The following is a 24181-nucleotide window of genomic DNA, read 5'->3' as shown; positions in this document are numbered from 1 at the left end:
TGAGATTGTGATGCAAGGAAGAGAGGGGTGAGGGATGGGGGTGGTGCTTGCAGAGTGGTTACATGTAACACAGCCTGAAGGGATTTATGAGGAAGTAGAGGTGGGGGTGTCACAGGTTAAGTGAAGTGGCCTTGCTGCATTGGTTTTGACCCAGGGCCTGGGGCAGAAGGAGCTAAGATGAAAGGGTGCTGGGTGGGTGGGAGTGAGGACTTGCCTTTTGATTTGTTTACCTCCCTGATATTGGGGAAAAGAACCTTTGGAATGTAGACAAAGAAACAAGAAGAGAAACAAAACATATGATAAAGGAAGCAAAGAGGAGAACAGATGTAAAATGGGATAAGAGTATGGCAGAAAATATTGAAAATAACAAAAAGATGTTTTGGAAAGAAAATAAGAGGAAGGAGAGGAAAAGGTAAAATGTGCAGATGGACAGATGTTAACAAATAAAGACAGTAAAGGGAAGATGGGTAGAGTATTTTAGCTGTTGAATGTGGAGGATGATTAGGAGGGATTGGTTGTGGTAGTGGGAGGTGCTGAGAGAATAATGGCAATGGGAGAAGAAATTGGAAAGCTATGTAAGAAAAGGTGAGGTACAACAAGCATTGAAAATTATGAGAATTAGGAAGACATCTATGTTGGATGTCATGCATAGTGTCTGAAAAAGAGCAAGTAATGGTGGATTAACTAGTGTGATTGTTTAATTTGTGTCTAAGGAAGGGAAGAGTGCCAGAGGACTGGAGTGCCTTTATAGTTCCACTATAAAAAGGAAAAGGAGACAAATGTGACTAGTAATTATAAAGGGATCAATTTGTTGAGTATATGGCTTATGGGAGGTTTTTAATTGAGAGGATTCAAAGAGGAACAGAGGGAGTAATTGATGAAGGCAGTGTGGGTTTAGGAATGGAACAGAATGCATGAATCAGATTTTTGTGGTAAGGGAGATTTGTGAGAAGGTTTTGGTAAAAGGTAAGGATGTATTTTGGGCCTTATGGACTAGAAGGTTTATGACAGGGTAGACAAGAAGGCACTGGTTATCACAGGTATATAGGATTAGGGGGAAAGTTGTTAAGGGTATTCAAGAGTTTTTACAAGAGTATTAGAAATGGGGAGAGCAAATGGGTTGAGGTAAAAGGGTGGCTGCATCAGGTCTGTGTTATGCTGCCTGAAGTGTTCAGTGTGTACATGGATGGGGTGGTACAGGAGGTAAATGCAAGGGGATTGGAGATACTCAAGATAATGGAGAGAAGTGGGAGGTGAGCCAGCTGTTGTTTGCAGATGACACTGCTTGTGGCAGGGTCAGAGGAGGAACAAAGGCATTTAGTGATAGAGTTTGGGAAGGCATGCAACAGGAGTAAGTCGAAGTTAAATGTGGGTAAAAGTTGATGAGATGTACAAGGGGAGAGGATGGTAGTGTGTTGGAAGTAAGTCTTAAAGAAGATAGGCTTGAGGAAGTGGGTATTTTTAAGTATTTGGATTCACATGTGGCAGGAAATGGAGGGTGGGTGGAGGTGAATTGTAGATTGAGAGAAGCAAGTATAAATATCTTAAAGGGTTGAAAAATGGCTTGAGAAATAGGCATCTGGGAATGAATGCAAAGAGGAAATTATATGAAGGGGCGATTATGTCTACGACACTGTGGGGCAGAGACTTGGAATTCAAGATAGGCAGAAAGGAGAAGTTTAAAGTTGTTTGAGATGAAGTGTCTGAGAAGTATGGTAGGGGTTACTAGGCTGGATAGAGTAAGAAATGAATAGGTGAAGAGGGGAAGAGCAGGAGTGGAAAGGGAGCTGACAGATAGAGATGATAAATAAGTATTGGGATGGGAGTGTGTGAAGATCAAATGGTGGGAGTGGATTTATGACTGACTTTGACTACCTCCCTTGTAAGGGGGGGAAAAGACATTGGTAAATGTTTGTATGATTTATATATATATATTATTTATTTATTTATTTTTCTCTCTCTCTCTCCCTATAATAATGTAATTCAATTCAAAGTACTACTACTTTGATCATTTTTGGTCTATTTGTATGATTCTTTTTTATTTGAAAGCTGACACTTTGTTCTAAAATCTGAACATTGTTTATGATGTGTTGAATATTGTAATTTCTAGGATTTCTGTTGGTATTGGAAAACTCTGTGGAGGTAAATATATCAGTAGAGTAAAAGGTTACCACTGGACCTACACATGTTTAGTGTGTTGATAATTATAACCATGCCCAAGACTTAAAAAAATGCTAAAGCATAAGTAAAAAAAAATGGGGACTAGTAGCTGTTCGAATATTGATAATTTTTGCACAATAAGATAAGGTTTTTATTGTGTAAGTATGGAATCTGTTGACGGACTTCAATGAAACTTGGTCAGAATAACTACAATAATGAGCATAACTTTCAGTATTAAAAAAAAATTCTTCCTAAAAAAATGTCTGAAGCAGACTGATGTCCAGAAAGCACAATACATTACCTAGTACTTAAGTTGTAATTAAGGAATGTTTTCTTTTATAGGTGGAGTGCCCTTAGCCACTCTCAACCTTCAGGTGGGTGTAGCACCTGGTCAAACGATACCAGATGCCTGGCATCACCAGATGGTATTTGGAGTTGGACCACAAGGAGTATACCTCACAAACCCTCTTGAATGTGTGTCAGACAGTCTTTTGGCTGACCAGCTCTGCACTGACTCCGTACTGCTGGTTAGGCGCTCCGACATTGTCAATCGGTGGGGAACGGGTGATAAGCTGATTCTTCTGACCCAGCATGAAGACCCACGATGGAGAAACATGAATGTCCTTGGTAATATTTGCCTCAACAGCTGTTGTTACATTATTAGTATAACTTTGGTTAACTCTCTCTCGCTCCTACATACACAAAAATATGGTTACCAACAAGTTGTTAATGTTTTTGAATGTGATATTAATTATTTCATGCATATTGACATGGTTCACTGAAATAACAGTAAATATAACACCAGTGTTGGCTCATGGCTATAATTTGTGGTAGTGCTGCTTTACAAAATTTGTAAGAAATGCTTTGACATAGTGTAAATACACACACACATACAACACATCTGATGCTATAGAAGTTTAATGGGGTTGGTGCAACTATCGAACTTCAACCTTAAGGGCCTAATGGAGAAAATTACCAATTAAGTATATGGAGGTGATGATATTGCTGTTTAAGATCATTGTTGAAATATCAAATATATGGTTCTAGCTGTTAGATTTTTTTTTTTTTTTTTTTTTTTTTTTTTTTTTTTTTTTTTTTTTTTTTTTTTTATCTCCAGTGTCACTCACAGTAGGAAACAAAATTGAGAATTCTTTTGATTTTTTTTACACTACCAATGTAGCTGAGCGGGTTAGGGCATCGTTACTTGTGGCGAAGGTCGAGGGGATGGCGGTTCAAATCCTGCTACCGGCAAAGTTGAACCAAGGGCATGGTTCATTAAATTCCACTCTACGTAGTCCTCTATGAGGGGCACCGTCCTGGCCTTCCGATAGGGGGAGTTTGAGATGTAAATCCATATCACCAATGGCAAATTTCTAAGTTCCATAAATAATAGTAATCTCAATAGAGAAATTAATCAGCATCATACATACATATACCAAGGGCTTTTTTCCCCCTTACAAGGGAGGTAGCTCAGATGAAAAGGCATAATTCCACCAATTTCTATTTCAACCCCACCCACTCCACTCCCATTCACCACCTCTTTCTCCCTCTTTTATTGGCTTCTCCTAGATGATGGGTCATCCCTGCATCTCACCCACTGCTCTGAGTCAGAAGCAATGTAGCAAAACACAGCACAACCATTGCAAGGCTACTTCATTTAATCACTGCCCCCGCCACCGCCGCCGCCGCCATCCCCTCATGCGGAAAAAGCAAAATGTGGGAGGAATCCTTTCATACTGCATCAAAATATCATTCACACATACTCACCCTCCCCCAATCCACTCCCTTTCATGCATCACAGCATCATCCATACACAACCATTCTCCACTCACTCCTATCTTCTGTCCTCTCCCTTCCTAGTTCAACAGATATTCCCCTCTTTCCCAATTCTCTTTTACCCCACCCATCCATCTCATCCTGGATCTCCCCCTCATGTTCTTTCCCTCCACCTTTGCCTTCTACACCTCTGTTACAAGATCTTTCTTTGCTCATTCTTTCCATTAGTCCAAAATATCCCAATATTCTTTCATCAACCCTATCTCCCACCTCCCTTTCCACCCCCACTCTCCTCCTCACTTCGTTTCTCACTTTGTCCAAGCAAGTAACCTATACCATATTTCTCAGACATTTCATCTCAAACACATTTAAACTCTTCCTCTTTTATGTTCCATGTTTCTGACCCCATACAGTGCTGTTGGCATAATCACTCCTTCATACAATCTCCTCTTAGCATCCATTCCCAAATGTCTGTCTCTCATTACACTTTTTAATCCCCCAAAGTATTTACTTGCCTCTCTCATGATACCAAGGCCATAATAAAAGGAAGGGATAGTTTCCTAAGTCAGAATAACTTAACACTAGAAATAAGTGAATTCGTATTGAGTTGAAATAATTGAGATTACTTTCTTCACTTGAGTCAAAAGTTCATGACTTTGAGTAGAAAGCTTGAGAAAGAAAAAGCCACAAATATGGCTGGTCAACTTCAAATGGAAAATGTGACTTAACAAAAGTGAATTAATCTTCTTAATACTGTAAAAGCAAGCAAGGCCAGGACAAAATTAAATGAGGATAAGATTAGTAAACACATGAAGGCACAATAAGCTTGGTAATCTGGTCAGCAGAAATGATGTAGTAAACTTTAAAAAGATCATGGAGCAGAGAAGAGAAAAGCATGTTAGGCTAGAACAAATAGTGGAGGTTATAAGATAACATCTTATCAGATGTTGACAAGACTAGATGTGTATCACCTCAGAGAAGTATGCTAGGAACATGAGATGCCAAAAGGCCAGGAAAATTATCTCCATGATTATGGGAAATAATTCGGATGCAACTGATCGAATTGACAACATTTGCGTAAGTTCATTATATGAGAAATGGATTGGTCCAATGAAAATGAAGTTTAATTCAGAAGCCATAGTAAATTCAGTAATCAGTAAATCTTGGAAGTTAGAGCAGGAGAAGAGAAGTTTGAAAATATTCGCATTAGGAAAGATGCAACTGGAGATGAATGTGCAGAAATTTGGGAACTTTTAAAGGAAGCCAAGGACCAAAATTATATGATAATAGAAAGAGAAAAATGGGGGTTTCTGGAGATTTCTCTATCACAATGTAAGAAAATGGTTTTGAAAAAAAGAGAAGGGAAATACTGAAAGGAAACCTTTCAAGAAATTTAAAAAATAGCATGTGCTAATGCAGATTGGTTTATCATCACTAAGGTTGGAGATCAGTGATTACTTGTGGAATAATGTGTTGCCCCTGGTCTTTTGCAAAAGACCTACAGCCTCCAGGCAGGACCATAAGTTACTTAGAGAAGAGATTTTGTATTGTTATGTAAGGACAGGGCAGTGGACAAGGTGCAGGGATGACCCGTCATCCAGGAGGTGCTAAGATAAGAGGGAGGGTGGAGGGGTGTGGAGTGTATTCAGGGATGGAATGGGTGGGAATGATTTTATCCCTTATCCTTTTTGGCTACCTCCCTTGTAAGGGGGAAAAAGCCTTGGTATATGTATGTATGTAGGGATAATTCATGTGGAGCCTTGTAGAACAAGGTGTTCTGTATCTTCTGTCTGGTGGTTGCATCAAGGGCAGTTGTTGTTGTTGTTCCTTAGACTGTCTGTCTGAGCAGTCCCATCTCCCCAAGGAATGCCACGGCCGAAACGGGGTTTTCCCACAAATCCTTTATGGAGTGTATGTTGTGTTGTTTGCGTGCATGATTGTGTATAATGCAGTCTTCCATGATGTGTTGAATAGTATGGGGTGAAGTGTTACATCCTGGGCATTTGTCCACAATGCAGTCATCCAGTCTCTTCTGGTAGCTTAGAAGGGCTGGGTGGTGGCCACATCACAGTCTGGCCAGATGCACTCTGTCCTTTCGTGGGAGAGAGGATTCAGAGGGATGGACAGCAGTGGGTTTGGCATGCAGCAATGTGTTGTCTTTTAGTGTTAATGGAGCAGCGAGTGATGTTATTATGAATATGTTTCCGGAGGCTGGTATTTGGTGGTTTTGGAGGAAGAGAAGAGAGTATTTGAGTGTGATATAGATATCTGGGTGTTTTTTTTATATTTCTTTGTGTGTGTGGGTGTTCTGCTATGTAGTATAGCAGGTGAGCTGTATTTGTGTAGGCTGCACCAAGTGTTTGTGTGCTTCTCATGTCAAGGTGATCTTGACTTTGAGGACTTTTGTTTTGACTTTAAGAAAAAAATGAATGTGGAGAGATACAATAGCGGGTCACTACAAGCATAGCTCTCTTCCTGCAAAATACAACTAGGTAAACACACACATACATAAATATAATATATATATATATGAAATGTATCAGAAAAGTTCCAGGACTGGTATCACAATGTATTTATTTTATTTTATTTATTTATTCATTTTCTCTCTCTCTCTCTCTCTCTCTCTCTCTCTCTCTCTCTCTCTAAATCCAAACTACAAATTTTCACCTTCAAAGTAATCCCCCTGGAATCAACGCAGTTTCCCATCCTTCTCTGCCATGCTTACATGCACTTCTAGATGAATTCTTCCAGGATCTTCTGCAGCTCCGTCGTCATGTCTTTTTGATGTTATCCACATGTTCAAAATGGGTCTCTTTGAGCTTGGGGAAGAGTAAAAAGAAATCGCACAGTCAGGTCAGGTGAATAGGTAGATTGCTCCAGCATGGCATTGTTCTTCTTGGCTAGGAACTGTCAGATTCTCAGGGCATTGCAAGCAGGCACATTGTCATGGTGAAGCAGCCACGAGTTGTCATGCCAAATCTCTCTCCTCTTCTTGTGCACTGAATGAAGCAAACACCACAGTATCTTTTTGTAGACATGCTGGTCGATTGTCTCGATTTGTGGCAAGAACTTTTAGTTGACAATGCCCCTCACATTGAAGAATGACTTTGACTTTTGACAGTCTTGCTTTCTTCAGACTTGGCAACATCTGACTCTTCCACTGAAGGCTCTGGCATTTGGTCTCTGGGTCATACTCAAAGATTCATGACTCATCACTGGTGATGACTGGCAATTCTGGTTCAGTTTCAAAATACTCAAGGATGTCCTGACACACTTGCATGCATCGTTCCTTCTGGTCATTGTTCAGCAGTTTTGGCACCATCTTTGCACAGACTTTCCGCATGTCCAAATCTTCAGTGATAATCTACCAGACGTTGTCCCAATTCATGCCCAGCTCATTTGTGATCTGTCAAACAGTAAGAAATAAAGTTGAAGTTTATAAAGAGATATCTTGCACCCAGTCCAGAGACCAAGTGACAGCCCCTCAAGGCTGCACCTTCTGATGGAGGTGAGGGGGTCGATGGATTTTGAAAATGGGCAGCTTCACTGTACATCACTGTAGGTGGGCCTGGACATCAAGAAATTTAGTTCATCATATGTATGCAATTGCTGGAATAGCTTAAAAAGTTAATGTAGCCCAAACTAAATCCATAAGCTATTTCAAGATTAGACATATACAATGATACAAAATGTATCAGCAAGTGGCAGTACCTCTGACCAGAAGAAGAGAAAAAGACCATCCAATAGAAAAGACCCAGATGCTTCGTGGGTGTAAAGGTATTGTCAAATGCCCACCCCATCAAGGAGGTGCAACCTCAAGGAATAGGTACCTAGTTTCCAAAGTGGGCCCAGAAAATCGCCAACCTATTTCCCTCTCTCTTATTTCAGCTTTGTCACACAAGGGTCGGTGCTTTGTTGTCTGCGGTCGGTGCTTTGTTGTCTGCCTTTACAAACCTCCTCCACCCCTTTTATCTTAGTGCCTTATGGATGAAGGGTCATCCCTGACTCCAGCCCACTGCCTGGATAAGAAACAGTACAGCAAAACACAACACATCCGCAGCAGGTCCAACCACTTCATTTACACAGCAACCTTCTCTCCTCATCCCATGAGGCAAAAATAGAGAATATAGGAACAAATGTCTTTAGGCTGCATCAATTTATATCCCGTTCACATCCATTTTTAAGTCATGCGTATCTCTTGTCTTCTTCCTTCCTTGTTTTAACAGACAATGCCTTCCTCCAAGCTGATGACAAAAAATCAACCCAGGTGTGTACTTGTCCCACATGCAAAAATCCTGTGAATTACATCCATCAGGTGCAGCACATGCTACACATAGGTCCATTTCACATACACCACAGTGGCCAACACAAACTAGTACACAGTGTTGGAGTTGCAGTCACCACAATCAACTCACAGACCCAAAGATGTGCATAGAAGCACATTCTTATCATACTACAGATATCAGCAGTATCACAGACACAGAGCTGCTTCATTTCTTACATAAACTAATACCATAGTCCACATTGCCCGTAGTCACTCAATACACAAGTTAGAGCATAGCCTCCTCAAACAAAACTTGATCTGTATACCAAGGGCTTCTTCCCTACAAGGGAAGTAGTTGAGTCACAACCATTCCCACCCATTCCTTTCTGTATACCAAAGGCTTTTTCGCCCTTATAAGGGAGGTAGCCAAGTCAGAATGCATTTACCCACTCTCACCCATTCTGCTCCCATCCACCACATTTCCTTCCTCTCGTCTCAGCTCCTCGTGGATGAAGGGTCATCACTGGCTCCTGCCCACTGCCCTAAGCCATGCGGCAAGAGAGAGTACAGTACTACCTCTCATTAACGGACCAAAAGGGGGGTAACGGGGTCCGTTGATGTGAATAATCCATTGATTTGGAGTGGTTTTTGGGTGGCATAGTGATTGCACGCACTAAACAACAGCACAAAAAATGCTGAAAACTTAGTGAAAACATCGCAAACACAGCTAATTAAAGTCCGTTAATGAGTGGTCTCACTGTACATCCACAGCAAGGGTGCCTCACTTAATCAGTGACACGCACACACACACACACACACACACACACACACACACACGTGAATATATGCCGGAAAGAAAAAAGAAATTATGAAAAAGATATTATAAATAAATGTAAGGATCAACCTAAACTCTTACAGATATATAAATGAAAAACTAAAGGATAAACATGAAATAGTAAAATTGCGTGAAGGAGATAAAGAATATATAGATGACACAGAAATGGCAGAAGTTATGATCAGACATTTCATGTCTGTTTTTACAATTGAGAGCTCACAATTTTGGGAAGATGGACAACAAGAAAGATCACCCAAAATGAAAGAAATAAGGGACCAAATAAAAAACCTACATGTCAGGAAATTGCATAGACTGGATGGAATTGCAAATTGGATATTAAAAGAGTGTATAGACTAACTGACAGACAAATTATACAAGATAATAGACTTCTCACTCAAAGAAGGAAAGGTACTGCAAGATTGGAAAGATGCAAACATAGTACCAATATATAAAGGAGGAAATAAAGAAGATCCTACAAACTTCAGACCGGTATCCCTTACAAGCACAGTAGCAAAAATATGCGAAAAAGTCATCAGAAACAAATGGACCAAACACTTGGAAGAAAATAAAATAGTAAAACCTAAACAATTTGACTTTAGAAGTGGAAGATTGTGTACCACAAACTTAATATGCTTTTACTCGAGATTAATTGAGATAATACAAGAAAGAGATGCCTGGGTAGAGTGCGCCTTCTTGGACTTGCAGAAGGCATTTGACAAAGTACCACATCAAAAATTAATAAGAAAAATTGAAATAGTAGGAGGAATACAGTGTAAGCTACTGGAATGGATGAAGGATTTCTTAATTGGGAGAAAAATGAGTCCTACTTAGAGACAAAAATTCGAACTGGGAAGATGTGAAGAGTGGTGTCCCGCAAGGCTCTGTATTGGTTCCTTTAATGTTTGCCATATATATAAATGATATGGATGAGGCAGTAAATTGTTACATGAACTTCTTTGCTGACAATGCCAAATTACTCAAGAGAGTAAGAACAGAAGAAGATTGCAGATCGCTACAAGAAGACCTAGACAAAATATGGGAATGGAGTCAGAGATGTGAGATGAACTTCAACATTAAGAAATGTAGCATAATGGAATTTGGAAAAAGCAAAAATAGAGTATCGGGTCAATATAAAATTGGAAACAAGGAAGTCAAAAAAGTTGATTCAGAAAGGGACCTGGGAGTGATCAAGTGATATGACATCTGATAAACATGTCAATAGATTATTTGAAGAGACTTTTAACTTATTAAGATCAATGAAAGTGGCCTTCGACTACATGGATGAAGAAATTGTTAAAAAAAAAAATAGTGGTTACACTAATAAGACCTAAATTAGAGTAATTATGCTGTAACACTATGGGGACCTAGCACAAAAATGAACATAAGAAAATTAGAAATAATCCAAAGAGCAGCGACAAAAATGGCACCCACACTATCAAATTTGACATACAAACAAAGATTGGAGAAATTACAGAGAAGAGAAAGGTGATTTGTTGACCATTTACAGAATTATGAAAGGGATGGAAATTCTCGATAGAGACGACTTATTAAAATGGGACAGAAGAGAAAGGAGGACATGAAAAGAAGCTAAAGAAGTAAATTACAGAAGAGACCTGAAAAAGAATAGCTTCCCACATAGTGATTGATGTCTGGAACAAACTAAATGGAGAAACAGTGAGTGCCAAAACTATACACGATTTTAAGAATAAACTGGATGCAGAGAGATACAAAAATGGGTCACTATGAGCATAGCTCTCGTCCCGTAAAAAACAAATAGGTAAATACACACAAACACACACGCCACACACTCACACTCACTCTCTCACTCGCCATCCCCTCATACAATAAATAAAATAAAGAAAACAGTGAACTTTTTGGGGGGCTGTGTCAAAATATCATTCACACACATCAAATCAAATGAGCCATCCTGAGTCCACTGCTGAACAAAGGCCTCCTTCATAGCATTCCATGATTCACATGACTGTGCCAACCTCTGCCATGTCACTCCTGCAAACTTCTCAATCTCGTCTCTCCATCTCCTGTCTGGTCTCCCTCTTCCACAATTCCTATCTCGTGGCATCCACTCAGTAACACATTTGCTCCATCGCATGTCAGTCGTTCGCACTAACTTACCTGCCCAATTCCACTTTCTTTCAAGGCCTCCACAATATCTTTCACTCTAGCCTGCTCTCTCACCCAACTTGCTCTCTTTTGGTCTCTCAGCGTTATTCTTATCATTGATCTCTCCATTCTCCTCTGTGCACTCCTTAGCTTTGTTTCCATTGCCTTCATCAGTTTCCAAGTCTCGCACCCATAGACTATTGCTGGTAGAATGCATTGACTCTAACCTTTATGTTTCAAACATAAAGGTAGAGAGCCTCTCAGGATTTTATTATACTTGCCAAACACTTTCCAACCAATTGCAATACGTCTTTTTATTTCATTATCATAATGTTTTGTAACTTTCACCGCCTGGCCTAAATAATTATACTCCTCAACTTCTTCAAGAATCTCGCCATCAATTACAATCTCTTTACTTTGAACTTTTGTGTTGAACATTACTTTGGTTTAGTTCTTATTCATTTTTAAACCTACTTTGAGACTTTCCTTGTTTAGATCACTCAGCATCCCTTGCAAATCTTCTGCTCTTTCTGAAATAAGAATGTCATCCTCAAATCTTTCTCTTCCCAACTCAACCTTCTGAAAATATCTTCCAAGCAAGCTGTAAATAATTTGGGTGAAATGGTATTGCCTTGCTGTACTCCTTTCTTGATCTTATCTGAATCTTTTATGTAGTCGAATTATAGCCGTACCTTTCACATAAATCTTTTCGAAAACCCTTACTATCTGTTTGTTTGTACCCTGATTGTGTAGTGAGTTTAGTATTGCTATTTGTTCTGTCGAGTCAAAGGCCTTCTCATAATCTACAAAAGCTAAACAGAAAGGTATATTGTATTCTGTTGTTTTCTCGATTAGTTGGTTAATCGCCTGCAAATGGTCTAGAGTTCAGTATCCGCTCCTAAAACCTGCTGGTTCTCTTGGTTGGTTTCCATCCAAAACTTGACTCAGTCTATTAGTAAGTATCTTTGGAGAATACTTTATATACATTTGATAATAAGCTTATCGGTCAATAGTTGCTAAGGTCCTTCTGGTCTCCTTTTTTATGAAGCAAAATCACTAGCATTGCACCACGATTCAGGAACACTTTCTTGACATAAGCACTGGGTGTACAACTGAGCTAACTTAATATGAACTTCTTTCCCTGCATCTTTCAACAGATCTATCAATATACCATCTTCCCCAGGTGCTTTTCCTTGTTTCATATTTTTTAGGGCAAATTTTACTTCTTTGGAAATCTCTGGTACACTACTAACATCTACAGATGAATTTACTGACTCTACGGTCTTCAATGAGTAAAGCTCTTGGTAAAATTCCTCTACTCTTTTTACCATTCTGTCTCTGCAGTAAATGATTTCTCCATTTCTATCTTTCAAACATTTTGCTATCTTCCTAAAGCATGTCTGCGCTCAGTCCCTTTAATACTTTTTCCTTTCCAAGTAGTTTCCTCTATTTCATCCATGTTTTTCTTTTCTCTGATCTCTGCCTTTTGTTGATAAGCTTATTTAGTTTTACTCTTTCTATTTCGTCTCTCCTGTTTTTAATCTGCATTGTCCTCCTTTTAATTAGGGCATTTGTAGCTTTGGAATATTTGTTTTCTCTTATACTTTTTGTAATTCCAACTTTCTCTGCCGATTCCCTAATGATGTTCACTGAATTCAAATTAATATCCTCAACTGTGTCCTCGTTAGTTCTTAGAGCTTCGAATCTATTTTCAATTTGTAACTGAAATTCCTTCTTATTATCCTTAACCTTTGCCATGCTGATTTTCTTTTTTAAAACTAGTTTATTAACCACTCCTTATTCCCCCTTAGCCCCCACCCCCTCCTTCCTTGCACCACAGTATCATCTATACACAGCCATTCTCCACTCACCCCTGTCTCCTGCACTCTACCTTCCTTTCATAACAGACATTCCTCTCTTACTCAAAGCCCCTTTCACCCCAACCATCTGTCTCATGTCGGTGGCCCCCCACAAATTCATTCCATCCACCTGTCTTCACCTCTTTTTACCAATCTTTCTTCTGTTCTTTCCATGTCCAAACCATTCCAATACACTTTCATCACCCCAGTCTTCCATCTCCTTTTCCATCCTCTCCTCTTTTCTCACTCTATCCAACCTTGTAACCCCAATCATACTTCTTAGACATTTCATTGCAAACACTAAACTTGAGAGTGTGGGTGGAGGAAGAGCAAGCATAGATGGGCTGGAACTCCTTTATTGCTTATACGTTTTGACCCACTCTGTCTTCTTCAGTAAGCTGTCTACAAACAGCTCGAACCTTACAATTCAAGCTGTTTGTAGACAGATTACTGAAGAAGACTTAAGTCAGTCAAAACATATAAGTAATAAAGGAGTTCCAGCCCATCTTTGCTTGTTCATCCTCCACCCAAATTCTCATCTGTCAAATCCATTCATTCAACATTTAAACTTCTCTTTGTGTCTCTTGAATTCCAAGTCTCCTCCCCATACAATGTCATTGACACAATCGCCCCTTCATATAATCCTCTCCTTGCATCCATTCCCAGATGCCTATTTCTCATGACTCTTTAATCCCCAAAGGCATTTACTTGCTTTTCTCAATCTACAATTTACCTCCACCTCCACTCCTCCCTTTCCTGCCACATGCTACCACAGATACCAAAAACTATCCTCTTCCAGTCTCTCTTCTTTAAGGCTTTGTGAACACAGAGTGAGTCTTGGCTGATTCTCCTCAACCATTATGAGTTTGTTTGAGTAGAAACAACATCGGTTACAACATTTCGTTTTTTCAATCATCAGAGGTTAAATTACCTTTACGTCATATATCGAGAAACTGAACAGTGAAATAAAAGGAGGTAAACCTTTACGAAAGTTAGATGAAGTGTTCTTAGAATGCTGCAAGCAAAGTCTTCTGGCTATTCAAATTCACAGCATTTAGTGAGAATCGGCCGAGACTCACTCAGTGTAAACGCAGCCTAAGACTCGCTTCCAACTCTGTTGTCCTCAACTCATGTACATCTGAACATCCTATTTGTATCCACATTCACCTTCAATCTTCTTGTACATACCTTCTCAAAATGTGTCACTAGCTACCTTATTCCCTCTCTGACCCTGCCACAAGCACAGTGTCGTCCGCAAACAACAACTGGCTCACCTCCCACTTTTCTCCATTTTCTTTTACCAGCTCCAATCCACTGCCCACTACCCCCTCATTTACCTCCTACACCACCTCAACCATGTACGCATGAACAGCCATGGTGACAGGACACATCCGTGACGCACCCCCACCTTTACCGCAAACCATTCATTCTCTCCATTTCCAATTCTAACACATGCTCAACTACTCTCATAAAAATTCTTGACTGCCCTTAATGGCTTTCCCCTAATCCCATATATCTACAATACCTTTCAAATTGCCTTCCTGTTTACTTTGTCATAAGCCTTATTACAAATCTATAAAAGGGAAAAAAAAAAAAAAAAACAGCCTTACCCTTTGCTAAAACTAATATACTCAGCCTTACCACAAAAATCTAATCCATGTACACTTTTCCTAAACCCAATTTGCTCCTCACCAGTTACTCCCTCTGTTCCTCTCCTATTCCTCTCATTTAAAACTCTCCCATAAGCCTTCCCAACTACATTCAACAAACTGATCCCACTAAAATTACAAAAAACACTTTTTTCCATGTAAAGTGGAACTATACAGGCACTCCTCCAGTCCTCCAGCACTCTACCCTTTAGACACACATTAAACAACCTCTCCAGCCAGTCCACTATTGTTGTACCTCCCATCTTCACACACACTGCATGACACCCATCTAACCCAGGTGCATTACCTGCTCTCATCATTTTCAAAACTACTTATACCTCCTCTTTACTTATTTCTAAAAACAATTCTCCCATCACCATCATTTTCTTACCTCCTCTTTACTTATTTCTCAATTTTTTTCTCCCATCACCGTCATTTTCTTGGTGCCTCCCACTGCTGCTGCCAATCCCTCCCTATCATCTTCCACTTTCAACAGCTCTCTAAAGTACTCTGCCCATCTTCCTTTACTGCCTCTTATTCATTAACATCTGTCCATATGAGCCTTTTACCATTTCTTCTCTACTTGACTCGTTTCCCCTTCTCTTAATTTCCCTCCAAAACTTCTTTGTATTACTTTCAAAAATTTCTATCATATTCTGCCCCCATTTTACATCTCGCCTTTTCACCTCATTTATTTATTTATTTATATTTATTTTTATTATTATTATAATTATTATTATATATATATATATGTATATATATATATATATATATATATATATATTTTTTTTTTTTTCTCTCCTTCTTTCCTCCCCCTCCTCGTACATTTCTGTTGTCGGAGTTTGCAATCAATCCCTGAATGCACGCTGCTTCTCTTCTACTACTTTCTTCATTTCATCATCCCACCACTCACCATCTTTCCATCTATTCCCTCCCATCTTCCTTGTTCCACATACCATCTTTGCACACCTTGGCACTCCCTCCTTGAAACACCCCCACTTCTCTTCCACACCTATTTCCACTCTATCCTTCACCATCTCCCACACTTCTCAGCTTCTCCATGTACTTCAGCTCCTTTTCCTTCTCATTTAACCCCGTCACTCCGAGCCAAAATCTCGCGGGCAGCATTAGCTGCCAGATGTGCGATGTTGCGTCATAATACTCACATTATAAAAGATAATGTCACCGCTGTATTGCTCGTTCTTTCACCCATGAATTTTGATAACCATAGAAATTATGATGAAGCCAATTTACAGAGTATGGGGGTCACGCAGGTACAACTACAATAAATATAATCAAGACGCCGACATCGGCATCCTCGCGTACCCACTTGCTCCTCATGACACCTACGTAGGCATCATCGTATCGAAGGAGTTAAACAGTTTACTCTAAGCACCTCTCTACATGCAGAAATGTATGTAGAGAGGTGCAGTGGACAGGATGCAGGGATGACCCGTCATCCAGGAGGTGCCAAGATAAGAGGGAGGGTGGAGGGGAGTGGAATATATAGGAAATGGAATGGGTGGGAGTGGTTTCTATGCCTTTTTCCTTTTTGGCTACCCCCCATGTAAGGTGGAAAAAGCCTTTGGTATATGTATGTATGTATGTACCTCTCTATATTCCACCCTTCTATTTCACGTATCCTCCACTATCCACTTACCTTCCAAAATAGGATTTGATATTCCCCCACTCTCTCTCCTAAAAATATGGACATCCAGAACTCTTCTCTCTTCTTTTGGATACCACTTCATAGTCCAATAATACCTTATCAACCACCCTTCCATCTACCACCTTTTCCATGTGTACTTTTGCATGACTCTTTCCTAAAACACTGTGTAAGTTCTCTAAACACATCTTCACCATCAACTCACCACTATGATTTCTACCTGGCACTCCAAACTTCCCAACCACTCCATATATTGATTCACCCCATACTCCAACATTAAGATCTCCCACTACATTGACATTACTTCCAAAACTCTGTAAGCACTAATTTAAATCCAACCAAAAAACCTCCCTTTCCTCTACACACTTCTCACTACCAGGCCCATATGTGCTTACAAAGACCCACATCTTCCCAGTTTCACCTTCATCCACATAAACCTTGAAAAAACTTCTTTCCACTCCACACTTTTTTTTTTCATCTCCTTACTAGTAGAGCCACCCCTTCACTAACTTTGTCCTCTCCACACTCCAGATGCCCCCTAGCTACTGTGCTCCCAAACTCACAGACTCAAAATAACTCCTCCCTTTCAACTTAGTTTCACTTAATGCCAGCACATCCATCATCATTATCACAAACGTACTGCCACTCTCTTCTCTTTTACTCTCATCTGTACCACACCCACACACATTGAAAGACCCAAACCATAGGGTTCTGGTTGAAAAAATCCTCCCAGACCCTCTTTTGTATTGACTTATCATAGGAATAGGGTTACAGAGAGCAGAATACCTAGCCCAACCTGACTGGGAAAACTCGGTGGTATTATTTTCTTCCCCGTACCACAGGGGACCGAGGTGAAAAATGGAAATATATACTCAAAGAAGTGGTATAAAATAGTATTAAGAGGAATAGTATTAGCTCCTTGTAGATAAAGGGATATCCTTGCCCACTGCCCAGGTCAGAAGCAATGCAGCCAGACACAGCACCTCTACAGTGGGCCCCTGCCACTTCATTTATTTACATGGTGATCCTCCTTCCTCATCCCCTCAGGTGGAAATAGAGATTAGTAAAAATCCCTTTGGACTGCATCAATTTGTTTTACATTCATAACCATTTTCCAACTTCAGTCAATCAAATCAGCCATCTTGAGTCCACTGCTGAACAAAGGCTTCCTACATAGTATTCCATGATTCACAAGACCGTGCCATCCTCTGTCACGTCACTCCTGCAAACTTCTCAATCTCGTCTCTCCACCTTCTGTCTGGTCTCCCTCTTCCACGCTTCCCATCTTGCGGCATCCACTCAGTTACACACTTGCTCCATCGCTCATCAATCATTCGCAATAACTTACCTGCCCAATTCCACTTCCTCTCTTTTACTGCTTCCACAATATCTTTCACTCTAGTCTGCTCTCTCACCCAACTTGCTCTCTTTCGGTATCTCAGCGTTATTCCCATCATTCATCTCTCCATTCTCCTCTGTGCAGTCCTTAGTTTTGTTTCCATTGCCTTCATTAGTTTCCAAGTCACCCATAGATTATTGCTGGTAGAATGCATTGACTGTAAACTTTACGTTTCAAACATAAAGGTAGAGAGCCTCTCAGGATTTTATTATACTTACCAAACACTTTCCAACCAATTGTAATGCGTCTTTTTATTTCATTATCATGATCTTTCGTCACTTTCACCATCTGGCCTAAATAGTTATACTCTTCAACTTCCTCAAGACTCTCATCATCAATTACAATCTCTTTACTTTGAACTTTCGTATTGAACATTACATTTCTAAACCTACTTTGACACTTTCCTTGTTTAGATCACTCTGCATATCTTGCAAGTCTTCTGCTCTTTCTGAAACAAGAATAATGTCATCCGCAAATCGTAGGTGGTTCAAATATTTGCCATTAATCTTTAAACCTTTCTTTTACCAACTCAATCTTCTGAAAATATCTTCCAAGGAAGCTGTAAATAGTTTGGGTGAAATTGTATCGCCTTGCTGTACTCCTTTCTCGATCTTGATCTTTTCTGTATCTTTATGTAGTCAAATTATAGCAGTACCTTTCGTATAAATCTTTCCTAAAACTTTTACGATCTGTTCGTTTGTACCCTGCTTGCGTAGCGAGTTTAGTATATTTGTTCTACTGAGTCAAAGGCCTTTTCGTAATCTATAAAAGCTAAACACAGAGGTATATTGTATTCTGTTGTTTTCTCGATTAGTTGGTTTATCACCTGCAAATGGTCTAGGGTCAGATATCCACTCCTAAAGCCTGCCTGTTCTCTTGGTTGGTTTCCAACTAAAACTTGACTTAGTCTATTTTTAAGGATCTTGGAGAATACTTTATATACATTTGATAGCAAGCTAATCGGTCGATAGTTACTAAGGTCCTTCTGGTCTCCTTTTTTATGAAGCAAAATCACTATAGCATTGCACCACGCATCAGGAACGCTTCCTTGACGTAAGCACAGATTAGAGAAAAGAAAGAGAAACATGGATGGAATAGAGGAACCTATTTGGAAGGGTTAAAAGTATTAAAGTGACCAAGCACAAACATACTTTAGGAAGACGGCAAATTATATGTTTGAAAGATAGAAATGGAGAAATAATTAAATGTAGAGACAAAATGGTAAAAAGAGTAGAAGAATTATACCAAGAGCTTTACTTGTCGAAGACCAAAGTTGAATCGGTAAATTCATGTGTAGACATTAGTAGTATACCAGAGATTTTCTAACTTAAACATGAAATTCCAGCAATCACCCCACCAGACCCCTTCAACATAACCAACAACCAACCATTTCTTTGACATACAATGTGCTCATTCTCTTTGCAAACATGTAACATGGGAAACCATACATGACCACCCCACAGACCACTTCCCAATACATTACCATATAATTTTCATGGGGCCTTTATATATATATATATATATATATATATAATATATATATATATATATATATATAATATATATATATATATATATATTATATATATATATATATATATAATTCAAACTACAATTTTTGTTTAGATTGAAATCTACCAACAATTAATTAATTAAAAAAACAAAAAAACATAAAGTTATGCCTTGGAATAGAAAGTGTCATGGGAAATAGGCATCTGGAAATGGATATAGAGGAGACTATGAAGGGGTGATTGTGCCAATGGCTTAACCCCTTTGATACGATAACGCCTACGTAGGTTTCAAGAGGAGCAAGTGGGTACGCGAGGATGCCAATGTCGGCGTCTTGATTATATTTATTGTAGTTGTACCCACGTGACTCCCCATACTCTGTAAACTGGCTTCATCATATTTTCTATGGTTATCAAAATTCACGGGTGAAAGAGAACAAGCTAAATACAGCGGTAACTTTATTTTTTATAATGCAAGTATTATGACTTTACTTTTTTTAGGAATGTCCCCTGTGGGGCTACAAGGAGAAGGATGCCTAGTCCCAATCCCCGTCCCTTTCTTCTCGCCTCTTACGATCCAAGTGGAAATACTTGGTGGCAGTATTATTTTCCCCCACCACAGGGAATATGGAGAATGGTTGTGTATGGATGATGTTGTGATGCATGAGGTGGAATGGGTGGGAGGATGGGGGGTGAGGTATGTGTGAGCAAAATTTGACGCAGCCCGAAGGGATTTCTCCCCGTCTTCTCCTTTTATGCATGGGGGGATGGAGGGGGGGGGGTCGCCGATTTAATGAATCAGCCTTGCTGTGAATGTGCTGTGTCTTGCGACACTGCTTCTGACCCAGGACAGTGGACAAGGTGCAGGGATAACCCATCATCCAGGAGGTGCTAAGATAAGAGGGAGGGTGGAGGGGTGTGGATTGTGTTCAGGGATGGAATGGGTGGGAATGATTTTATGCCTTTTCCTTTTTGGCTACCTCACTTGTAAGGGGGAAAAAGCCTTGGTATATGTATGTATGTATGAGTATTATGACGCAACATCGCACGTCTGGCAGCTAATGCTGCCCGTGAGATTTTGGCCCGGAGTGAAGGGGTTAAGGCATGGAGGAAAAGTTTGAATGCATTTGAGATGAAATGTTTTAGAAGTATGGTAGGGGTTACTAGGTTGGATAGAGTGAGGAAGATGACAGGAGTGGACAAGGAGATGACAAATAAGGCTGAAAGAGTATTGGGATTGTTTGGACACATGGAAAAAATGAGTGAAGAAAGATTAGTATAAGAGGTGTGGAAGGGAGAGGTAGAGGGAGTGAAGTTAAGGGGATGACCAAGGATGAGATGGATGGATGGGGTGAAGGGGGCATTGAGCAAAAGGGGAATGCCTGTTGTGCAAGGAAGGGAGATGGCAGGAGATAGTGGTAAGTGGAGAATGGCTGTGTATAGCTGATGCTGTGATGCAAGGGAGGGAGGGAGGGGCAGGGGATGAGGATGCTTATGTGTGAATGGTATTTTGACACAGTCCAATGGGATTTTTCCCCATCTTCTCATTTTCTGCCTGAGGAGAGATGGAGAGGGGGGGATGGTTGCCTATTAAGTCAAGTGGCTTTCCTGTGGATGTACTGTGTCTCGCTGCATTGCTTTCAACCCAAGGCAGTGGACGGGATGCAGGGATGACCCATCATCCATGAGGAGCTAAGATGAGAGGGGGGGGGGAAGGGTGGTGCTTGGGAGTGGAATGGGTGGGAGCAGGTGTACTTGCCTTTTGACTTGGCTACCCCCGTATAAGGAGGAAAATCTCTTGGTATGTAGGTAGATTTCACGACTAATAATCTTGGGTAGTCCAAGTCGGGGTCTACTTGTCTCAATCGAGTGCAACACTGATTCCCCCGGAATCAAGGTTGCGCTCAATTGTGGTATTGGAGTCAGTTGGTAATTCTGACAGCAGCAGTTATTACTTTGTGGGAAGGGTGGGAAATTGCTTTGGTGTTACTATCATATATATATATATATATATATATATATATTTTTTTTTTTGGGTGGGGGGGCTTCTCTGCTTTGTTAACAGGGAAATATTGTAGGATGGGAGTGTAACAGAGGGGCCTTGGCTGTTGCATTCTCATTGATGTAGTTTGATCACAATTATTCTTGGATGTTTTGGGTGACCTTACTTTTGGAGGGGTGAGAGGCCAGCTCTTCAGCCAGGTTAGGTTTGAGGAGGCCATACTGAAAACATATTATTTAACTCGATCCTCATGTGGGGTGAACAGTGGATCCAGATTAAGGTTGCAGTTGAGCTGTGGACCTCCTTAGTCCTACCACAAAGCAACCACAAACTACATTTATCTGAGCTATGACATAGGGCTTACAGAAATCTCCAACTCCTCCCACCCCATCACTACTGGAGGAGTTTTGGTTATAATTATTGCCTTGAGTTCCACCAATTGGAAAACCTATAGCCCTACAATGGTTGGTAGTCTCCCCCTCCCCCCAGCTCTCCATGAAAATCCTTGGCCTGATGTTGTTATATGAATGTAGGATTACATCAGTGTCACTGGATGAAAACTGGCAGGGGAAGGGGAACAGCCACCAACCCAGAGATCAAGTACCAGCCTCCCAGGGGTGCACCTCTAAATAGAGGTGAAAGAGTTGATAGGTTTTGAAAATGGGCAGTTTCTGTCCATCGTGCAGAATTGCTTATACAGATACATTGCCTGGGTCCCACTTTTGGTTATTGGTTGGAAGAATTGAGTTTTTGACAGAAGAAATTGACAAATGAGTGGACATTTTGTCAGTTTCAATTGTTTCATTATTGTCTGCATCAAGTTCCAAACAGGAGCCTAACCAACTTGAAAGTGGAGGAAGATCAGTTGGTTTCCCTTGCTTTCAAATCCCACTTCACGATCTTGTTTCCCTCTTTGAAGGTGAGACAAAAAAGGCTGCAAGATTTTGAAATGAGATTCATAGCCGATAAGTAAAACCTAGCACACACACACACACACACACATTTTTTTTTTTTTTTTTTTTTTTTTTCTCTTCTTCTTTCTTTTTCTTCCCCCCCCCTCTCTCTCACTTAATTTCTTCCTTATGCCCAGTTCACCTCTGCCTTTGATCTACCCTATCCAACAACTCTTCACCCATTCTCTGCCTCACTTCTACATTTATTATGATCCATTCTCAAACACTTAATCAGTAAAAAAGATTCACACATTGCAGACTTTTTCACACTGAACTTTCTCTGCAGGTCAGGTGGTTGGGGTTGTCAAGGAGGAGGCAGCACCAAAAGTGATTCAGGGACGCCGTCACTTCACTTCTCACGTTACTATACCAGCTGCCTACAAGTCAGGAGTGACTATATTCATGAGGCAAGACAACCCAAATCTGAATTCTTTATTAAAAGCCAAAGAACCCCCTCTTCTTGAGTAAACTATTAGGTAAAGAAAATATATAAATATATATGCATTATAAGAAAATTATGAGAGGAACCTGAAACTAACATGAACCAAGATGGACAGTGTGCAAGTGCGTCATGGAAGGTGGTCAGCTATTCTGTTTCTGGCTTTTGGATGTCAAGAGTTAAGCGAGAGTGAATGTTATACTGAGTAGTCTTATGCACTATCCTATGAAATGTGATCAAAATAGTAATCTCTATGCCTCAACCCACATAGCTACATTGAGTCCTCCCCAATCAACAACTTCCACATGCTTTACTTCCCACCCTGTTCCCCTATACTTATAGCACAGCATTGCCACAAATAATCACAGTATAGACAGGAATCTTGTCTTTGCATCAGTATATGTATCTGCAACTCAGCCTGCTAACACCAAACTTCTATCCATTTTGCAAATCTTTGTAACACATCCCCTTCATCACATCCTAATCCTTTTCATCACAATCACTTGGTACAGTGATGGAAATGTTGTAGGTGCTACTTGAAACCAATAGAACTATGGACAAGGCTTCCTCTCTTACTGCTCAGAGCTTCCATTGTATTTCGAGGTTTATTTGGAAGTGCCAGAATGCTTCCTGGTTAACGCCATAATACAGTGGTTTTAAAAAGATATGTATAATAAATTAACTTTTTCATTTCATGATGGAGCTCATAAGCTGATCACTTAAAACTGGTTTTCTTTTAGTTGTGTACATAATGGAAATGCAAGTGAAATAGCATGCAACCATTTAATTTAGGAATGTGCCATTTAGTGCAAGTAAAGGGTTTCACATAAAGATTCATTTTTTTAAATATTCAAAATAAATATTTTTATATGTTCAGTAAACGGTAGCATTGATTTTTACTTATGTTCATGTAACTCATACTTCATTTTCCATTTGTTGGCATTGCAGGGGGTGGCAAATATCCTTGTGCATGCCAAAGGCGGCCTCTCTCCTAAGATCGTAAATATACAGAATTAAGGGTTGTCCTTTGGTTCACATGGTGTTACTTGTTGCAGGATTTTGATCATACAATGATAAAATTGTTTGAAGATTTTTCTTCAGATGTCTTATTTATTCAATGTGCAATATATTTTGCACTTCAGTGATTCTTGCCATATGTAAATACATTCATCTTCCTATGAAAATTGCATCTGCCATATTTAAGTCCTTACAAAGTCTTAAGTTATTTATTCATATGTGCCCTATTAAGCTGGATATGGTGTAACCTGGAATTCCAGCTGATCATGTAAGTGCATGGTGTAAATAAAAGTTTGTAGCAGACTGAAATGTAGCATTTTACTCACATTATTTGTACCATAGCATTTGTGGTACATGCCTTCCAAAGCACCTTCTCCCATGTGGAGGGGGGGGCGGGGTGAGAAAAAGCATATACCCTTGTGGGCTGAGGAGCCGATGTTAACTCCTTCAGGTATCCAGTGCCTGTCATCTCTTCACTAAGAAGATAAGCAGGACCTCAAGGCAAGGCTCAAGGACCAGAAACCTGGAAAAGG

At 40.0% G+C, this 24181-nt stretch overlaps 1 protein-coding gene across 5 annotated transcripts in view; it reads left to right on the top strand.

Moving 5' to 3' along the window:
• The window catches only part of LOC143040602 (uncharacterized), a 57950-nt gene extending 33993 nt beyond the window's left edge, over positions 1 to 23957 (top strand). For 4 of the 5 annotated variants that reach the window (XM_076211726.1, XM_076211728.1, XM_076211727.1 and 1 more), the window contains exons 6-7: positions 2503 to 2787; positions 22479 to 23957. In XM_076211726.1, coding sequence (XP_076067841.1) covers positions 2503 to 2787; positions 22479 to 22660 — 467 coding nt within the window. In that variant the 3' untranslated portion in view covers positions 22661 to 23957. The remainder of the gene's footprint in view (positions 1 to 2502; positions 2788 to 22478) is intronic. The other variant, XM_076211725.1, reaches the window with a different exon arrangement.
• Positions 23958 to 24181: the final 224 nt, after the last annotated feature.

Source organism: Oratosquilla oratoria, chromosome 29, assembly GCF_046742065.1.
Source record: "Oratosquilla oratoria isolate Oo_2021 chromosome 29, ASM4674206v1, whole genome shotgun sequence".
NCBI lineage: Eukaryota > Metazoa > Arthropoda > Malacostraca > Stomatopoda > Squillidae > Oratosquilla > Oratosquilla oratoria.
This window is presented reverse-complemented; position numbering and strand designations above follow the sequence as displayed.